This window comes from Gossypium raimondii, chromosome 1, assembly GCF_025698545.1.
Source record: "Gossypium raimondii isolate GPD5lz chromosome 1, ASM2569854v1, whole genome shotgun sequence".
Lineage (NCBI taxonomy): Eukaryota > Viridiplantae > Streptophyta > Magnoliopsida > Malvales > Malvaceae > Gossypium > Gossypium raimondii.
In genome coordinates, this window is record NC_068565.1 from 1,596,472 (window position 1) to 1,617,342 (window position 20,871).

At 32.4% G+C, this 20,871-nt stretch overlaps 3 protein-coding genes across 3 annotated transcripts; 1 reads left to right on the forward strand and 2 right to left on the reverse strand.

Moving 5' to 3' along the window:
- The first annotated feature begins 2,236 nt into the window (after positions 1–2,236).
- LOC105774437 (bidirectional sugar transporter SWEET15) lies at positions 2,237–5,935 on the forward strand. Its single transcript, XM_012596938.2, has 6 exons — positions 2,237–2,452; positions 3,108–3,144; positions 3,231–3,441; positions 4,196–4,357; positions 4,457–4,576; positions 5,362–5,935. The coding sequence occupies exons 1-6, from the start codon at positions 2,401–2,403 to the stop codon at positions 5,710–5,712; spliced, it is 933 nt and encodes a 310-aa protein (XP_012452392.1). The 5' UTR covers positions 2,237–2,400; the 3' UTR covers positions 5,713–5,935.
- Positions 5,936–6,855: 920 nt separating this feature from the next.
- On the reverse strand, positions 6,856–11,882 carry LOC105774455 (serine/threonine-protein kinase PBS1). The gene is made up of 5 exons (XM_012596960.2): positions 11,435–11,882; positions 10,707–10,912; positions 9,240–9,429; positions 7,866–8,257; positions 6,856–7,750 (listed from the first exon to the last, which is right to left on the reverse strand). Exons 1-5 carry the CDS (start codon positions 11,553–11,555, stop codon positions 7,268–7,270), a joined length of 1,392 nt encoding a protein of 463 aa, XP_012452414.1. The 5' UTR covers positions 11,556–11,882; the 3' UTR covers positions 6,856–7,267.
- A 1,635-nt stretch (positions 11,883–13,517) lies between these two features.
- LOC105774446 (serine/threonine-protein kinase PBS1) lies at positions 13,518–18,583 on the reverse strand. Its single transcript, XM_012596948.2, has 5 exons — positions 18,196–18,583; positions 17,615–17,820; positions 15,994–16,183; positions 14,373–14,764; positions 13,518–14,258 (listed from the first exon to the last, which is right to left on the reverse strand). The coding sequence occupies exons 1-5, from the start codon at positions 18,314–18,316 to the stop codon at positions 13,776–13,778; spliced, it is 1,392 nt and encodes a 463-aa protein (XP_012452402.1). The 5' UTR covers positions 18,317–18,583; the 3' UTR covers positions 13,518–13,775.
- Positions 18,584–20,871: the final 2,288 nt, after the last annotated feature.

Sequence of the window (20,871 nt, forward strand, 5' to 3'; positions counted from 1 at the left end):
GAATTTGGATTTGGTACAAGTACATTATACATGAAGTTTTTATATATTATGGTTTAAATATAACTTTCATTTTGATTGGACGATTCACATTTAAAGAAATAAATACTTCAGATAATTTTATATTTGATAAATATAATTATTTGTGTATGCAATATATATAACATAGAATGATGTCATATCAATAATTGTGTTAATAGCCGGTCGAGTCTTGACTCGATTGGCATGGGCATTGCTGTCAGTGCAGGAGGACGTGGGTTCGAGTGCGCTGAAGCACATTATCCTCCTATTTATTGGTTGGAGAGGGGTTATGGGTAATCCTAGGCGTTGTGTCAGGAAGAGCAGATATTATCAGAATATATAATGAGATTGTTCAAAAAAATAATGAATTAGATCAGACCGTTGGTTAATGGTAGAGAAGACATTACCATCTCACTTAACTCTCGTGATTCGTATATTCAGTACTTTAAACGTAATTATAAAACGTGAAAGAAATATAAACGAGAAATTTCAAGATGAATTAAGGACTTATACGGGAGTATTCCATTTTGTTTGTATAGCATTTAAGGCTTGATTATATCAATATTACTGTGTTTCCCAATTACCTGAGTCTCATGCAATTGCAAACGATAATTGTCTTTACACATACACGCCATAGCCGTCTATTGTTTTCTTACAAGTTCTCTTGCTGATTTCGTGTCGCCCCAACTTGTTAGATCTCATTTATTACATTCAAAATTTTCCATGGAGGTGGGTTTGAATCTTCGGCATTCGAAATTCATTTTGAATTCCGATTAAATTTGGAGTTAAGTTGAGTCAAAACCCTAAATGAAGAGATAAAGTTCTCTTCGTATTGTTTTCTACATTTAGAGGATTCAAACCCGAAACCTAAGTCCAAACACTTTAGTTAAGAGGACTGAGACAAAATTTTAAAATTTTGGAAAAGCTAAGACTAAAATTTTGTCTTTAAAAGGACTAAATTGCATTATTATCATTATTTTGAAGGGGCCAAAATTACATATTTTCCTTTTGCTCATGAGCCAAAGATGGACAAATTCCTTGCCTAACTCTAACTTCGACACAATCGAAACTTTACTTAAATTCAATTCGAAAAAAATCGAATTTAAACTCATTCAATATTATACTTTTAATCTACTCATATATGAAAACCCTAAGTATACCTATAAGCTTCAAGGTTCTTCCCCATCATATCCAAAGTTTGAATTTCAAAATTAGAAGTTTAGGGTTGCTTTTTGCTGGGATCAATTTGGGTCAAATTATTTTAAATTCAAATTATCGTATATTTTCGTCATTTAAGTTTGCCAATTGAACTTTTCAGGTGGTATCATCTCATGTTATTGTTCGAGTAATTTTTGATTCTGGGTATTTCAGGCTTGAATCAATAGGTTCAAGTCATTAACTTTTTTTTATTACCTAATTGAGTTCGAGTTTGAATTTGAAATAAAATTTTCAGTTCTAGTCAGAATTGTTAGGTGTAGTGTATGCTTCACAATATTAGGATTAGGGGTATAAATGAGATATCGGAACTCGCAAAATATTCGAGTTCGACTCGAAAAAAAATTTAAACTTGATTTGGTAATTATAAAGCCTAGCTCGAGCTAGAGTCGAATTCGAACTTAGTACTACTTGACTCGAATGGGTCACAAGCCTTATCGAGCTATTCATATTTTTATATTATTAAATTACATTACCCTTAATATATATTATTAACACTAAGCTTAATTATCAAGGCGTACTCGATACAGAAATTTGTAAACGAGCTTAATCGAGCTCGAACTCGAGTAGCTCGATTATATCTCTATTTGAGCTTGAGCTTAAAAACAGATGTTCGGTCGAGCTTAAGCCAAGTATCGAGCTCTGAATTTCGAGTCAAGTTTAAACTCGAACTTGGCAATATTCTGGCTCGGCTCGATTACACCCTAAAATTAAGATATTCTCCATACCGATTTAATAAATTCGTAAAAACTAATCATTTTAAGATTCATAACTGTCCCTCTTAATGATATCGTATTTCGAGTTTTGGAATGATTAAGCTGCTAGGGTAGGCAAATACATTGGAAGGGTAAACACGCTAATAAATAGACACGTGTAATAGAAAACAATATGGTAAGAGGAAATGATTTTTTTCGTTTCATGCTAGTGTTTTTTCCACTTGTCATGCAAATATGAAGAGTTCAATATCCACACTCTTACTTGCACTCCCCTATATATACATACATACACAAACCCTCCCTACACCATACGAGAAATACAGCAAAACCAGCTAAGGGTTCCACCGCCGCCTCTGCCACCATAACCACCGTGGTCACCACCACCACCACCATTGGTGCTTTAAAAAACCAAGCTCAAAGCTCTCGTTTTCGTTTTTTGCAGTAAAAGAATATGGCCATAATGAGCGACCACCATGCTTGGGCTGTTGCATTTGGTGTCTTAGGTTAGTACCATATATATTATGAAACTGAAGCTTGAAGGAGGTTATATATGTATATATACATACATACATATATATATGATTTTCAAGCATGCTTTCATTGAGATTTTCGCTTTTATTTCTGGGTTTTATTTTTATTTTATGGTTTCATCTTTTCATAATTAATTTACAAACTAGGTCTGTTTTTGGCCTTTTTTTCAGTATTTATTATTATTATTACGAGTAATTATGAAAAGATTTAGAAGTTGATGTAGGTTACTGATATAATGTTTAATGTCTTTTCACTATCTTATTATTATTTTACTATATATAATATATATACTATACATATATATACCGACATTATTTTTTTGAAAACAGTAACGATGCATCTGCATGAATGCATTACCATAAGATTTTCTCGGTCCCTGTATTATGGGGTAATTTGTTTTTTTCATATACGTCGGATCGAATTTATTTTAAAAGTTTCATTCATTTTTACGGTTAAAAACGGGTGTAATTAACAAAATATCCAAACAGTATGTAGCTTATTCCGACTTACAGAAGCCGGTTTTTAACTGTAAAAATAGATAAAAATTTTAACAGAATGATCGGTAATATATCTTTTTTTTAATCTAAATAACCAATGAATTTAATTCCTTTTTTCAATCGATGGCAGGTAATATCATCTCAATCCTGGTTTTCCTGGCTCCACTGTAAGCATCGTCACTCTAATTGTCTTATCTGATCTCTCAATTAAAAAAGGAATAATTCCTCAATAAGTCCCTCTGTTTTGTTTCAGGTCAACTTTTTATAGGATTTATAAAAAGAAATCAACAGAGAGTTTCCAATCATTGCCATACCAAGTAGCATTGTTCAGCTGCATGTTGTGGTTGTATTATGCTTTGATTAAAAAGGGTGCTTTCCTTCTCATCACAATCAACTCCTTTGGATGCATTGTGGAGACTTTATACATCTCTATGTTCTTAGCTTATGCACCTAGGAAGAGCAGGGTGAGTGGGTTTATTTCATATACCATCCTTCAAATTCGGTATTTTTTTTCCATACAGATATGTAGGGCTGATTGAAAAAAGTCCCCAAACTATTGCATAAATTTTAATTTGGTCCTTAAACTTCAAAACATTTCAATTGAGTCCTCAAAATATTAGTGTTATACCAATCAGGTTTTTCTATTAGCATGGCAGTCAAATTAGATGTTAAATTTTAGTTTGGACAGGGATAGTGCATAATTGAATTATAAATTAAGGGTCAAAATGCAATTTTACCTTCATATTAACCTATGATTGTAAAAATTCTGAAGGGATCTATTGCAAATTTACCTTTTTTTGGAGGTCAAGGCCCCCTACCCACCCCTAGTACTGCCCTAAGTTCAGATATGAAGTGGAGCTTTTTTAAATCACATGGATCAAATTGTAAAAACGTGTGTACCTATTGTGCTATTTTTTTAGTACATCGTATCCAAGCAGATCGTGCTATAAGTACACACGTATCCATAATTTGACCCACGTGTTTTAAATATGTTCCATGCCAGATTTTGAGCTGACATATTTATTTTCCAAGCTAATAACAAGATAGCTGAAGGGCCTGCAATGATACAATACTTTTAGAACTCAATTAGAGCCCATTGATGTTTGAGGACCTATTTAGAAACTGAACCATAGTTTAGGGACACCCGATAAATTAACCCATACATGTATATAACTCAATGGTTTGTTTTGGCTTATTCTAACTTTGGGAAATTTGCAGATATCAGCCATAAAACTTTTTGCAGCTATGAACCTGGGACTATTTTCATTAATTCTCATTGTCACTCACTTTTTGGTGAAAAATTCGATTCGAATCCAAGTTCTTGGTTGGATTAACGTCGCCATTTCAGTATCTGTTTTTGCTGCACCTTTGAACATCACGGTGAGTGTTTAAATTACTGATTTTTCAAAAACCCTTTGATGAATTCTTTTTTCAAATTATTAAGGACTTGTTTTGTAATTAACCCTTTTCTTTTTGCAGACAAGAGTTATTAAAACAAAGAGCGTTGAGTTCATGCCTTTCAATTTATCGTTGGCCCTAACATTGAGTGCAATTATGTGGTTTGCTTACGGAGCATTTATTAAGGACCTTTGCGTAGCGGTAAGAAGTTCTTTTCTTTTTGGTCTAATTTTTCTTTAGTCTCTATGTGTTTCATATTTTTAAAATTTAGTCCCTCTGTTTTTAATTACAAGAATTTAGTCCTCTAGTTGTATGTTTTAAAAATTAAAGTTTAATTCTTTCGAAAAGAAAATTTAAAGTTTAATTGATTGTCTTTTGCCTTGGACCCTAGTTAAATAGGAAAATTTCAATTTTAGTCCCTTTAAAATATTAATGATCCAATTTAAGCCTTTTAGGTCTTTGGATAAACAGAAATAATTATTGTTTTGGCCCTCCTATTTAAGCTCTTTTAAAATAAAAATTTTAGTCTAACCCTCAAAGTTTTATAATTTTATCTTGACCCTATGTGTTATCAATTACACCTTAATATTTTTAAACTCAAATATTTGAATATCAAATTACCAGATATTCAGTTCATTAATAGTGTTATCAATCAAAATTCAATTTTCAATTGAGACAAATAGAAAAGACAAAATTCTTGAAATTTTAAAAAGTTTGAAGAGTATAGGGATTTGAGACAAAATTAAACCTTTTATTGGTTTTATACAATTCCTACTACCCATACCCCTTATCCTTAAATTGGAGGGCAAAAAGGATTAAACATGCTTATACCTATCCTCCTTGTTGCTGCAACAACAACGTCCAACTGAGCGAAGGCTCAATCTGCAATTAAACCATTTCTTTGACGTGGGACACTAACATTTTATTATTTTATATGTTTCAATTTGAGCCACTAAACAATATATTAATTTCTGTCAATTTCACAGGTCCCTAATGTTGTAGGCTTCATCTTAGGGATGTTCCAAATGATATTATATGCCATATACAGAAACACCGACAAGGTTATTAATGTTGAAGACAAGAAGGTACCAGAAGAACAAACCACCACCACCACCACCATTTCTGTCCTAAGCAAATTAGGTTCCTCTGAGGTTCATCCTATTGATATTGATACTATTAAAAACCCTAATCAGAATACTACAAACCAAGGTGATGGCAATGAAAATGACCACACAATTGAAGTTGATGATGATGATGATGATGATGATGGTAGCAGCAGCCACCAAAAAAGTTTGGAACTTTCTAGTGAACTCCACTTGGATGAATCTCCCGTTTAAAAAAAAAAACATGATTGGATTATGTTTTTTTTTTTTGGGTTTATTTGCAGTTTAGCACCCCCTGCATGATTGGGTTTGGTCCCCCATTCCTAATGATTGTGTTTGTGAGGTGTTTATTTTTCAGTTTGTCACCATGTTTTTTATTATGTTTTGTATGTGTATATATGTATTACTGTTTTTTGGAATAGAGAAAGATGAAATGTCTTTCTTCGGTTTTTGTTAATTCTGACCCGGACTTGAAAATTCAAATTAAAAATTCGATGCAATTTATTTAACTTAAACTCAAAATTGATCCAATCATAAAATGATTAAAACTCGAAATAATATGATCAAGTAACCCTGAGGTTGAACTCTAAGTGACTCAAAATCAGAAGGATAACAAGTATTATGTATTTATAAACCTATCAATTTTGACCTGTATTTGAAAACTCGAACCAAAACTCGATCTAATTTGATTTGATCATAAAATTTAACAATCTAAATTCGTCCAATTCAAACCCAGAATTGACCTGATCTTGAAATGATCAAAATGTGAAATAATTTGAACAAGTAGCCCTAATTAACTCAAACTCAAAATGATTTAATCTGTACTTGAAAATTCGAATAAAAAACTTGATCCAATTCAATTTGATCATAAAGCTTAATAATACAAACCCGTCTAGCCCAAACCTAAATTGACTTATAAAATTGGCTTGATTCGAATTGACCCAAACCGAAAACAATTCAATCTCAAAATGACTTGAACTTGAAAAAAGAAACTTGACCCAAACTCGCCAACGCTAAAACCCCATGAGTTCTCCCTCAAATTATTGTGAACTTAAATCTTGCCATCCTATCAAAATATAAATATATTATTTGTGATTTATACTAAACTCGAGCCTCAAATCCAAACCAATTGGACTCAAAATAACTCGAATTTAAAACTATACTCAAACCCTAAAATTTTTAAAAAAAACTCAAATCAACCATAACCACAAACTTTATTGAAATTGCAGGGAAATGTTTGTCCTTTTTTTAACATTATTGGGATCATAAAAGTTTATATCATTTACGGTTACGTCCAGGTGGCTCTCAATGGAGCTTTAATGAATGTTCAATTTAAGAATCATTTGTTCATTCACAACAAGACATAATATGGGGTCATTGACATCATAATCATAATAATCATATAATAATATTACAGTAAGTGACAAAACAGAAAAGTTCCGTACAGAGAGGGACCTTACAGTTTACAAAGAGCAAAAGGATAGAATTTGACCCATGCTGTCTTTTTTTACTATCAAAATTTTTATCACCAACATGATAATGTACACATCATCATCACCATCATTCACTAAAGGATTTTAAAGTGAAGAAAAGAGAAAGGAACCTGAATGGGGGGTTAAGAACAAGTCAGCATCAAAGTCCTTGCATTTTGTCTTCCCTTCCGAGGCCAATCGGGCTGAGCTTTTCGGTTAGAACGAGCAGAAGAGAGCTTGGAAATGTGTTTTTTTTTTTTTTTCATCCGGTTTGAGTGAAAAAACTGGAAAAACACTGATGAAATAATATCGGGACGTTAGCCATTTGAACCATCGGAACTACCTTGTGCGCTTTGTCGTCTTTTTTCCCGCCAATTCTCGCCCCACATCTTCGCTTCAGCTACGGCTCGTTCCCTATCCAAATCCCTGTTCAACATCCTGGCCGTTTCTTTAGGGGAGTCATCTTTCTCGGACCCTTCTAAATCCCACCTACAGCCTGATACTCCTCCTTCGTCGTTCTTTGATACCCTTCCTCCTCTGTCGTCTCGATATCTTTTTTCATCGGTTTCTCCAGAGCCACTATGGCCATGCCCTGATGCATTAGGATCATATGCTTGGTTTGCCAGATACGAGAGAGCAGTGACCACATCTCCGATATGAGGACGTGCGGCGGCCTCCTCTTGAATGCACATAGATGCCACAGCTAGAGCTTGGTAGAGACCTCGCATTGGAAACCGTCCTTGCAATAATGGATCCGCCAATTTCGACAATTTGCGACGGTTAGTGAACAATGGACGTGCCTGTATATACAAAAACCATGAGAAAAAAAAGAACCTCAATTATTAAGTAGTCTTAGCCGATACTACAACATGATGGTTAGGCAACCAAACTACAAAAACATTTCGAATGTGTTACCCATGTTATGAGATTCTGTTCCCCATGGGGTCGAGTGCTATCGATAGCTTTCCTACCGGTAATTAACTCTAAGAAGACAACCCCGAAACTATAAACATCAGATTTCACCGTCAATTGACCAGTCATGGCATACTCAGGAGCACAATAACCATACGTGCCCATAACCCTGGTGGAAACATGCGATTTATCTCCAACGGGACCAAGTTTCGCGAGCCCAAAATCGGATAACTTCGGGTGAAATCCTTCTTCCAGTAATATGTTGGAGGACTTGAAGTCCCTGTAAATAACAGGAGGGTTTGCTTTATCATGGAGGTACTCCAAACCCTTGGCTGCACCGGCTGCTATCTTCATTCTCGTGTTCCAGTCCAACGGTTCCTTACCAGGTGGAAGATCTGCAAAGAGATTAACTAAAGATCAGACTATAATCAAGTTTACCACTTCCTGCTATTTTAATTTCTGTATTTAAACAGCACAAAACAAGCAAAATACATTGAAGGGCATAACACCGCAATCCTTGTGTGCATCCATCTGTATTAACTTAAACCAAAACTCATCCAACAATACATCACCTGTCTCAAACAGATACATAAAGCATATTGATTCCAACCATAATTAGGCTTAGTTTACGTTGTAGTTGGTTGGAAAACTGTGGAAAACCAAGGTGAAAAGCCACCTTTTTTTTTACGGAAAACTCGGTTTTAGGCTGAAAATGTTGAGCCTGTCTGGAATAGCAATTGTAAGTGCAAACCAGGGTTTTACAGGTCAACCACAACACAAAACTCGGCCTTAATCAGACACGGTTTAACCGTAAGTTTAATTTCCATGTTAAAAAGCAAAGCAAAGGTCATCTAAGCTCACATTGAACACCAGGAAGTACAATAATGTCACTCTCTCGTAGATAGCAAATATCGATAGGCATGGATATCTAGATCATCTATACGTTTTAATTAAAGCTTCTAGCATGAATTATCGAACTACAAATCATCTGGAAAAATCAAACACGATAACCATTCCAATAACTACATACCCTCATCAGTGTATATATATGATATATATGTAAACCCCACAGCTAAGCATCTACCATATGAGACAAACAGACAAATAATATTTAAAATCCACAAATATGTACCTACCATGAAAAGTAAACAGATTATAATTACCTGACAGTCTGAAAAAATATCAGAGGCATAGAACTACATACAGAAAGAAGAGGAAATAGAACTTAAATAACTCCCTTTTTCGGACTGTCAGTGACACGTAACGTCAAAGTGTTATAAAATAAGATTTTTAATGCTCTAAAGCTTGCAGTAGAACCAGTTTGTCTAGAGAAAATAAATTAATGAAAGTAATCATATTAGAGCACCAAAATATTACCATGAAGATGATCTTCCAAGGATCCCAATGGCATGAATTCATATACAAGAAGCCGTTGATCCCCATCGGCACAATAACCGATCAGATTAACGAGATTAGGATGATGAAGAAGGCTTAGCATGAGGACCTCGACAAGAAATTCCCTGTTACCCTGGAGACCATTTCTGTCCAACTGTTTGACCGCAACTACCTGTAAAGGCAAAAACCATATATCTAAGACACTTAATGACATGAAGTCCTACGAGAACCTTCAATTTGTTCAATTTCAAAAGAAAACCTAGAGATCATCTTTTAAATCTTGTATACACATGTATGATTTGGTTACAAGGGAACAAAACAATTTTCACAGAAAATTTGTTCTCCAAATCACAGAGATATACTCAGGGGCGAAGGAAGGGGGGGAGGGGGGCAGGCAAGGGCCTTGGCCCCCCTAAAATGGGAAAATTATTCTTTAGAGCCCCCCAAAATCTATAAAATTATAAGTTAATACATGGTACAATTATAGTTTGACCCCAAAAATGATAAATTTTTTATTTAGTCCTAGAAATTATAAAGATATAAGAAAATACAATGATGAAATTGCATTTTAACTATTTATAAAAATAGGTAACTTAATCTTCCCCTCAATAAAACTTTTGGCTTCGTTCCTAAATATACTTACTAACTATAGTATTTCACCTATTAAGAATTTAATGATATGTTTGGTAGGAGTATTATTTTTTACACATGTTTTAGTATTTGTGTTAGCAATAAACTAATTCAATTGGTAATATTTAACCACTCTCATGACTTATTTTAGCAAAGAGAAGGAGAAGTTTTCACTTATTTTGAAGAGGTCTTATTTTTTACAAGTTATTACTTATTTTTCAAATTTAAATTTGTACTAACTATTCTTTATTTTATGTCTAACTGTTGAAATACATATGTAATAAATAAGCTTTTTCCTCATGTTATTACACTAGTAAGCAAACGAGGCATAAGTCTAACAACAAAAACTGGTGCTGCAAGCAGCAATTGGATTTTTCAGACTCATCTCGCAACTCACCTACGTGATGATCACACCTGTTGAGGATTTAGACCAGAAATCAACATTTTATCAGCAAGACAGACTATAGCAGGATGAATGCTTCTTTATTTGACCAAAGGATCAACTATACTCCGATATTAATCGATCATCTAAATAGATATCATTAGATCATATTAAAGAACTGCATCCAAGTTCGATTATTTAACTTTTAAATAGATTTCCACTAAGATTGAACCAGATATGGCCAATACATTCTTAATGACGATATTTCCGGCTTTATTAATGCTTCACGTACTACATTAATAAATTTTAGAATCTTAGATAAAAGCCTCCAACCTCTAAATATTATACAACTTCCATGTTTCCTTTTGTGGCATAAAGACAAATAAAACAAGGTTCGAGGCTCGAACAAAACAAGGGCCGAAGGAATAAACAATTACCTGACCAGTACTCTCGAGCTGCCCTTTGTAAACATGTCCGAATCCACCTTCACCTAAGAAAGACTCCGGCCTGAAATTCTTCGTGGCAGCCGCAAGCTCGCGAAAACTAAAAATATGGGCAGCAATTTGGACACCAGGACCATCCCTGGGACATGGTAGTTCCCTTTTGGACCCTCCATTACTCCTCGATCTAAGCCGGTCCCCTCCTGCCAAAACTCCATTGAAATAGACACTAATTAAAGATCTAAAGTACCATTTACATACAAAGAAACAATCTACCAACAAAAGATATATGGACTTGCTTATCATATTCTAAAGAAAGCCAATTTTAGTTTAAGATATTAAATTAATTCCAATTTATCAATATCATCATTAGATCCTAATTACATCAAAACAAAAACAACCCAAACTTTAAATCTCTAAAAAATTTTAAAAAGTCATCATTATATTCTAAAGTAAGCTAATTTTAGTTTAAGATATTGAATAAATTCCGATTTATCAATATCATCATTAGATCCTAATTACATTTTAAAAAACCACCCAAACTTTAAATCTCTAAAAACATCCATGGGGTTAAATAAAAAATAACAATGATAAAATTTTACAACAAAAAAAAGCATATCATCATCTAAACATTGAAATAATAAGAAAAAAAACAGAGAAAACCCAGATCAGATCAAATGAATAAAGTAATTAATTTTCTTTCTTTTTTTTAATTAAAAGCTAACCTGATGACAAGCTGGAAATATTAGAGGAAACAGTAGGTTGGGCTTGCTTTGGATCATTGCTTTCATTTACAGTATTTAACTTCTCTTCTTCCTTCGAATCGAAACAAGGAAAACAACCCATCCCTTAAAAGAAAATTTCAAAACGAACCCAGAAATCAAATTTCCTTAAAATTCCTAAAAATTATATCAGATTTACTGTTAACTTGGCATACCCAATACTTTTTTTTTTTACAAAAATTCAAAATAAAAAGTTACAAAAATTTTGGGCACCCTCGATTCTATGCCTTTAAACGATCAAATCATTGAAAAATAAAGGATTCAATGAACGTAATTAAAAATTATGAAAGGGTTTAATAAAAAATATTTGAAAGTAAAAGAGAAATTTTTGAAGCAAAATAGAAGAAGAAGACGAAGAAGAAGCCGGCTTTGGGTTACTGTATATTATGTATTAAAAAAATTTTATAACTACCACTAAACTCTCTTCCTTTTGACCATATAGAGTGAAAACTTGGATAAAATAAAGCGTAAATCACAGCCATGGCGATTCTACAATTGGATTTGTTCTATTTTAGTCACTTTAAATTTTTCCTTCAATTTAGTCACTCTAATTAAAATAAGGTAAAATGGCCTCTCCAGTCCCTATCAATTGCAATTCTGAGAAAATTAATCCCTCTAAAAAACTTAGAACAATTTAATCCTTATCAATTTTAAAAGTGAGCAATTAAGGACAATTGTGAATAAGTTTGATTGGTATAATAATAAATTTAGCACTTGATGTTTACATATTTTGTTAATTTGGTCTTGATTCTAAAATTCAACAAATTTAGCCTCAACGTTTACACATTTACAAAAAGATTGCGGGCTAAATTTGTTAAATCATGACTAAATTGATAGAATGTTTAAATTATGATAGCTAAATTTGTTACTATACCAGTCAAATTTATGTAAAATTGATGAAAATATTAATGTTGTGGTTAATTGTCCTTAGTTGCTCACTTTTGAAATTGATAATAATTAAATTACTTCGAATTTTTTGAGAGGGACCAATTTGCTCAATATCAAAATTGAGAGAGACTAAAGAGATTTTTTTTTTACTTTAAAATAATTATGCAAAATAGTTAAAATTTTCGTTTTCCTTTTACGGCTTAAAAAAAATTCTCGTTGTTTCCTTTTCACTTTTCGATTCCCTCCTCTTTTTCCTCTTTTGAATGGCTTGGTTGCAGATGTGGTCTTTGAGCTCATGGTAAGTTGCAAGAACGGCGATAGCTTCTTAGCCAAAATGGAAGAAAACGCCGTCCGTTGAGTCGCTTCCGAGCTTGATGTCATCGAAGCTCTCTCTCATTTCTCTCGTCTAAAAAAAATAGTGGGCTATGTGTTATCACCATTTCAAACGATACTTGCCATTTCAAGCTAATTTAGTTGTTTAGCAAAACCTAAAACACCAAACATTCTCCCAGCTTCACCATCTCAACTAAAGTAACATTTGATTTTTGGGTAAATTCTTAATAAACATATTATTTAATTATTTTCGCCCACATCTTAGGAATATCATAATCTCATTGATAATGTCGTTAACTGAGTTAGTGTCATAAGTTAACTCGATATCAATTCAAGAAAAATAACAAAATTATGATAAACTATTGGAGTACATTTAATATTCTTAATATAATATATTTACTCACAGTTTAAACTGGTCATATTGTATATATCGTATTATTATTAGCTTCAAATATTACATTTCATTATTTATTATATGTTATTTATACATGCATCTATATATTCTAAATACTTAGTTCCCATGCGCATAGCTTGTGATAGAATTTTAATATTATTTATTTATTTTAATTAAAATTAACATTTTTAATTCTTTTTAGTATTATATTATAATCATTTTACTGACTCGCAATGCCTTGAAATCGAAATGCACAAGTTTAGTATACATATAATTATTATATTTTTTTTGTTTGTTAATAATAATTTATTTTTCTAATAAAATCCTTTTAACAGCTTTAAATTAAATGATTATTATATTTATGTTATTTCAAAAGTTACCAATTTTTTGTTATAATTTATATAAAGGATCGATAAAGAAAATTGTCTATTTGTTTTAAGTTTATAGAAACATAGTCAATCATTATAATTTATATAAAGGGACCTGAATGGGAGTTCAAGAATATGTCAGCATCTAAGTCCTTGCACTTTGTCTCCGCATCAAGGCCGATCGGGCCGAGCTTTTTGGATAGAACGAGCTGAAGAGAGCTCGGAAATGTTTGTTTTTTTTTTTTTTCATCTGGTTCAAGTGAGAAATCTGGATAAACATTGATAGAAGAAAATCGGGATGTTAGCCGTTTGAACCATCGGAACTACCTTGTGCGCTTTGTCGTCTTTTCTCTCGCCAATTCTCCCCCCACATCTTGGCTTCAGCTACAGCTCGTTCCCTATCCAAATCCCTGTTCAACATCCTGGCTGTTTCTCTAGGGGAGTCCTCTTTCTCGGACCCTTCTAAATCCCACTTACGGCCGGATACTCCTCCTTCGTCGTTCTTCGATACCCTTCCTCCTCTGTCGTCTCGGTATCTTTTTTCATCGGTTTCTCCAGAGCCTCTATGGCCATTCCCCGTTGTATTAGGATCGTATGCTTGATTTGCTAAATACGAGAGAGCTGTGACCACATCACCGATAAGAGGACGTGTGGCGGCCTCCTCTTGAATACACATAGATGCCACAGCTAGAGCTTGGTAGAGACCTCGCATTGGAAACCGTCCTTGCAATAGCGGATCTGCCAATTTTGACAATTTGCGACGGTTATTGAACAATGGACGTGCCTGTATATACAAAACCACGAGAAAAAAAAGAACCTCGATTATTAAGTAGTCTTAGCCAATACTACAACATGATAGTTAGGCAACCAAACTACAAAAACATTTCGAATGTGTTACCCATGTTATAAGATTCTGTTCACCATGGGGTTGAGAGCTGTCGATAGCTTTCCTACCTGTAATTAGCTCTAAGAAGACAACCCCGAAACTATAAACATCAGATTTCACCGTCAATTGACCAGTCATGGCATACTCAGGAGCACAATAACCATATGTGCCCATAACCCTGGTGGAAACATGCGATTTATCTCCAACGGGACCAAGTTTCGCGAGCCCAAAATCGGATAACTTCGGGTGAAATCCTTCTTCCAGTAATATGTTGGAGGACTTGAAGTCCCTGTAAATAACAGGAGGGTTTGCTTTATCATGGAGGTACTCCAAACCCTTAGCTGCACCGGCTGCTATCTTCATTCTCGTGTTCCAGTCCAACGGTTCCTTACTGGGTGGAAGATCTGCAGAGAGATTAAAGAAAGAATAGATTATACAATCAAGTTTATCACTTCCTGCTATATAAATTTCTATGCTTTAATCTGACACATAGTACAGGGGCCTCCATCATATTTTTACCTGTCAAAGGGCATGACACTGCAATCAAAACTCATCTAACAATACATCACCTGTCTCAAACAGATACATACAGCATATTGATTCCGACCATAATTAGGCTTAGTTTACGTTGTAGCTGGTCAGAAAACTGTTTGGAAAACCATGGTGAAAAGCCACTTTTTTACTCAAAACTCAGTTTCAAGGGCAAATCATGATTTTGCATGTCAACCACAATGCAAAACTTGGCCTTAATCAGATACGATTTAACCATAAGTTTAACTTCAATGTCAAATAGCCGAGCAAAGGTCATCTAAGCTCATGTTGAACACCAAGTACAATAATGTCACTCTCATACAAAACAAATGGATATTTAGATCATTTATACAATTTATTAAAGCTACTAGCATGAATTCTCGAACTAAAAATCATGCAAAAAATTAAACACAATAACCATTATAACTACTTAACCAGAATAAAAAGCACAAATATTCATGTTATAGGTATGTAGCTTTTAATTATAGAATTATATTAACTTCATCAGTAGATATATGTAAACCCCACAGCTAAGCATCTACCATGTGAGACAAACAGATTAAAATATATTTAAATCCACAAATATGTATCTACCATGCAAGATAGACAGTGAACGTACCTTAGAGGTCCATATACTATTGAAAAGAATCAAATAAGGCCAAACTGAAATAGATTTAACATTTACTGTTTAACAGAGTTAATATTTTTAAATTTTTATAGTTTTGTAAATGAAATCTTTTGTTTGAAATTGAACTGCAATTGAAAAAAATTTCAAGACATTTTTACAGTAAATGTTAACTCCGTTACGATTTGGACTTATTTGATTCTTTTTAATAGTATAAGGACCTCATAGGTACTTTAACCCAAGATAAACAGATTAAAATTACTTGACAGCCCGAAAAAATATCAAAGGCATAGAACTAACACAGAAAGAAGAGGAAATCTAACTTCAATAACTCCCTTTTCAGACTGTCAATGACACATAAAGTCAAAGTGTTAAAAAACAAAATGATTTCTCATGCTCTAAAGCTTGATGTAGGACCAGTTCCTCTAGAGAAAATAAATTAATGAAAGTAATCATATTAGAGCACCAAAATATTACCATGAAGATGATCTTCCAAGGATCCCAAGGGCATGAATTCGTATACAAGAAGCCGTTGATCTCCATCAGCACAATAACCGATCAGGTTAACGAGATTAGGGTGATGAAGAAGGCTGAGCATGAGAACCTCAACAAGGAATTCCCTGTTACCCTGGAGACCATTTCTGTCCAACTGTTTAACTGCAACTACCTGTAAAGGCGAAACTATATATCTAAGACACGTAATGACATGAAGTCCTATTAGAACCTTCAATTTGTGTAATTTCAAAAGAAAACTTATAGATCCTCTTTTAAATCTCACATACACTTGTATGACAATTCAGTTACAAGTTACGACAGAACAAAATAATTTTCAAAGACATTAAGCCTAATAACAAAAACTGGTGCTACAAGAAGCAATAGGATTTTCAGACTCATTCCACAACTTAACTACGTGATGATAACACCTGTTGAGTATTTAGACCAGAAATCAACATTTTATCAGCAAGACAGACTCAAGCAGGATGAATGATACTTTATTTGACCAAAGGATCAACCATACTCCGATATTAATCGGATCATCTAAATGGATATCATTCGGTCAAATTAAAGAACTGCATCCAAGTTCAATTATTTAACTTTTAAATAGATTTCCACTATGACTGAGCATAGCCACTATAATGAGTAATTAAATGAGATTTAAATTATGGTTCAGTTCTACATTGACCCTCAAACTTCAAAATGTTTTAATCTAGTCCTCAAAGCATCATTACCATGCCAACAAGTTTTTCTATCAACCTAGTTGTTAGTTTGGTTGTTAAATGTCATTCAGATATGATATAAAAGCATATCTAAAACACGTGGATCAAATTTTAAACACGTGTACATCCTTACCACATAGACAGCTTGGAAGGCTATGTTATTTTACTTAACACGTTTGATACCATGCTTCATGTGTTACGTTAATAAATGTTCGAATATTAGATAAACAATAGATTTTTTTTTTCTAGACACCTGTCGAGGATTTAGACTGGAAATCAACATTTTATTAGCAAGACAGACTCCAGCAGGATGAATGATACTTTATTTGACCAAAGGATCAACTATACTCCGATATATTGGATCTAAATGGATATTGTTCAATCAAATTAAAGAACTGCATCCAAGTTCGATTATATAACTTTTTAATAGATTTCCACTGAGATTGAGCCAGATATAGCCACAATAACCGGTAATTAAATGTGATTCAAATTATGGTTCAGTTCTAAATTGATCCTCAAACTTCAAAACGTTTTAATCTAGTCCTCAAAGTATCATTACTGTACCAATCAAGTTTTTCTATTAACCTGGTTGTTAGTTTGGTTGTTAAATGCCAATTCAAATATGATAGAAAAGCATTTTAAAACATATGGATCAAATTTTAAACATGTGTACGTCTTTACCATATAGACAGCTTGGAAGGCTATATTCTTTCACTTAACGCGTTTGATACCATGCTTCACATGCTACGTTAATAAATGTCCGAATCTTAGATAAACAACAGATTTTCTTTCCAGACACTGAGCCTTCAACCTCTAAACATTATACAACTTCCATCTTCCTTCCGCAGCATAAGAAAAGGGCCAAAGCAATAAACAATTACCTGACCAGTACTCTCGAGCCGCCCTTTGTAAACACGTCCAAATCCACCTTCGCCTAAGAAAGACTCCGGCCTGAAATTCTTCGTTGCAGCAGCGAGTTCTCGGAAACTAAAAGTTTGGGCAGCAATTTGAACACCAGGACCATCCCTAAGACTTGGTATTTCCCTTTTAGACCCTCCATTACTCCTCGATCTAAGCCGGTCACCTCCTGCCAAAACTCCATTGAAATAGACATTATTTAAAGATCTAATTATCATTCACATACAAAGAAACAATCTGACAACAAAAAAACATGGACTTGCTTATAATTCTAAAGTAAGCTAATTCCAATTACAAGACATCTATCAATGAATATTGAATTAATTCCATTTAATCAAGATCATCATTGGATCCTAATTCCATTAAAAAAACAACAACCCAACTTTAAATCTCTAAAAGGTTCATGGGGATAAATAAAAATGTAACTATCATCATCTAAACATTGAAATAATAAATAAAAAAACAGAGAAAACCCAGATCAGATCAAATGAATAAGGTAATTAGGTAATTAATTTTCTAGTTTAAATAAAATTAAAAGGCTAACCTGATGATAATCTGGAAATATTAGAGGAAACAATAGGTTGGGGTCGCTTTGGATCATTGGTTTCATTTACAGTATTTAACTTCTCTTCTTCCTTTGAATCGAAACAAGAAAAACAACCCATCCCTTAAAAGAAAATTTCAAAACGAACCAAGAAAAAATTTCCTAAAAATTATATCAGATTTACAGTTAACTTGGCATACCCAATACTGTATTTTTATTTATAAAATTTTCAAAATATATATTTAAAATGTCGGGCACCCTTGATTCTATTCCTTTAAACGATCAAATCTTTGAAAAATAAAGGATTAAATACGCGTAATTCAAAATGATGGAAGGGTTTATTTTGATAAAATTTGAAAGTAAAGAGAAAGTTTTGAAGCAAAATGGAAGAAGAAGCCGGCTTTTTTTTTCTTTTGTCTTTCGGTCAGTGCATATTCTGCGTAAAATTGGGTATATTATAGAATTAGTCACCTAACTATTAGCGTATTTCGGTTTTCGTCACTCAACTATGAAAATTTTCAGTTTAATCACTAAAATTTTAGATTATTTTTATTTTGATCACTCACGTAGATCATTTTATTTTAATTACTCTTAGTTAAATAGTTAACGGAGGTGATCATGTGGTCTTTTTTAATTAGTATAATAATACATTTGATCTACAATACTTATACATTCTATCAATTTAGTCTTAATTTTAAATAATTAAATAAATTTAGCTTTCATATTTATAAATTTTCTCAATTTAATCCTTAAGCACATATTACTAAATATAATTACAATTATATTTAAACACATAATTAAATCTTAATAAAATTATAGGTAAATTTGCATTTTTATAAAATTCATGACATTCTCAACACAAAAACGAAAAAGCTTCTTCTAAGCCTTTTTCAAATCATTATCTTTGTGTTCTTGTCAACTTAAAGAATCGTGTAATAATCAGTACTCATCTCTAAACTTAAAATTTATTGTAAAATTTATACTCATCTACTTTTTTGCAATTTATTTAGAAAAAGATGTAAATTTTTCGGTTTTCAATTTTTCTAGCTTGAATTTTAGATTTTTTATTTTTTAATATTTTTAATTTTTAGATACATATATTTTTATAATTTCTTTTATATTTTAAAATTTATACAATTTTATATATTTTTCTTTTAAATTTTTATTATTTTATAAAAATTAGATTATGACATTATCAGTACCATATGTTGCAACCTAAGAGTGTCATGTTCCTTATATTTAACACCGTAACAAAACGTACCAAAACCCTTGACAGAATGAAAATCCAGATACCAAATTATGATAAAAAAATCATAAGTACCAACTTGTGTCTTATAAATATTATATTTTGTACTTTTTATAATATATAGTTTATATTAATTATATGTGTTCAAGGACCAATCTTAAAAATGTGTAAGTATTAAGGACTAACTATGTTACTATACCAGATAGAAAAATGCCACATCATCACTTTCACTAACTATTTAAGAGAGAGTGCCCAAAATATAAATCATCTAAAACGTGAGTGACCAAAATAGAAATGATCTAAAACGTTAGTGACTAAATTAAAATTTTCAATTAACAACTTAAATAATAGTATAGATAAATAAGATATACACATAATAATTATTTTTAATCATGTTAATAAAATTTAATAAATATAAAGCAATTATTTGTTTTACTTCAACTAAACTGAATCTTATTTTTCTTCTTTTTCTTTTATATTCCTTTTTATCCTAATAAGTAGTTTTCTGTATAATTATTAATTATTAACTCCAAATAATTATTATATTTTACCAAAAATGAAAAGCATAATTTTTAATAGTAAGTGTGTTATTTATTCATTTTAATTAAAATTAAGTTTTTTAGTATTGTTTTATAACCATTTTACTTTTTTGCTAAATTGAATAGTTGAGCGATCATTTTGTAACTTTGTATAGTTGTACAGAGGCGAATCTAGGAGGCTGGCAAGGGCCCCGGCCCCCCTTAAAATAGAAAATTATTATTTAAGCTCTCTAAAGAATTTAAAATTTAAAATTAGTAAAGGTAAAATTTAACTTTAGTCCCCCTAAAATTATAAAAATTTGATTTAATACTTTAAAAATTATAAAGATATAGACTATTAAAAATTAAAATTTCATTCGACCCCCCTAGAAAAATTTTCTAACTTCGCCCTTGTAGTTGAGTGACCAAAAAGAAAGAAACTATAGTTGGGTTACTACTAATATAGTTTATCCTTTTTTTTGAACGATTTTATTATTAATTTTGATCATATCTACTCTTTATAATACAATGCCTAAAATTACCCATAGCCCCTACCCAACCCATAAATAGGAGGATAATGTGCTTCAACGCATTCGAACCCACGTCCTCCTATATTGACAACAATGCCCATGTCAATCGAGTTAAAACTCAATCAACAAATTTTAATATTTTAAGACTCAAAAAATTTAACCCTTAACATTTACAATTTGATAAAGAAAGTTTTGAATAATAATCTCATTATAGATTTTTATCATATATACTCTTTTTGATACAGTGACTAGAACTACCCATAGCTCCTTTCTAACCCTTAAATGGGAGGATAATGTGCTTCAATGCACTAGAACTCACGTCCTCCTGCATTAATAACAATACTCTTACCAATCAAGTTAAGACTAGATCAACTAATTTACC

Excerpts from the sequence above, each read along its gene's own strand:
- LOC105774437 (XM_012596938.2), top strand. The coding sequence starts at position 2,401 with ATGGCCATAATGAGCGACCACCATGCTTGGGCTGTTGCATTTGGTGTC. Across the intron at positions 3,442-4,195 it reads ATGCACCTAGGAAGAGCAGG|ATATCAGCCATAAAACTTTT; the intron begins GTGAGTGGGTTT and ends GGAAATTTGCAG. Across the intron at positions 4,577-5,361 it reads TTAAGGACCTTTGCGTAGCG|GTCCCTAATGTTGTAGGCTT; the intron begins GTAAGAAGTTCT and ends TCAATTTCACAG.
- LOC105774455 (XM_012596960.2), bottom strand. The coding sequence starts at position 11,555 with ATGGGTTGTTTTCCTTGTTTCGATTCGAAGGAAGAAGAGAAGTTAAAT. Across the intron at positions 9,430-10,706 it reads AGCTCGAGAGTACTGGTCAG|GTAGTTGCGGTCAAACAGTT; the intron begins GTAATTGTTTAT and ends TTGCCTTTACAG. Across the intron at positions 8,258-9,239 it reads CTTGGAAGATCATCTTCATG|ATCTTCCACCTGGTAAGGAA; the intron begins GTAATATTTTGG and ends ATCTCTTTGCAG.
- LOC105774446 (XM_012596948.2), bottom strand. The coding sequence starts at position 18,316 with ATGGGTTGTTTTTCTTGTTTCGATTCAAAGGAAGAAGAGAAGTTAAAT. Across the intron at positions 17,821-18,195 it reads TATTTCCAGATTATCATCAG|GAGGTGACCGGCTTAGATCG; the intron begins GTTAGCCTTTTA and ends GAGTTTTGGCAG. Across the intron at positions 14,765-15,993 it reads CTTGGAAGATCATCTTCATG|ATCTTCCACCCAGTAAGGAA; the intron begins GTAATATTTTGG and ends ATCTCTCTGCAG.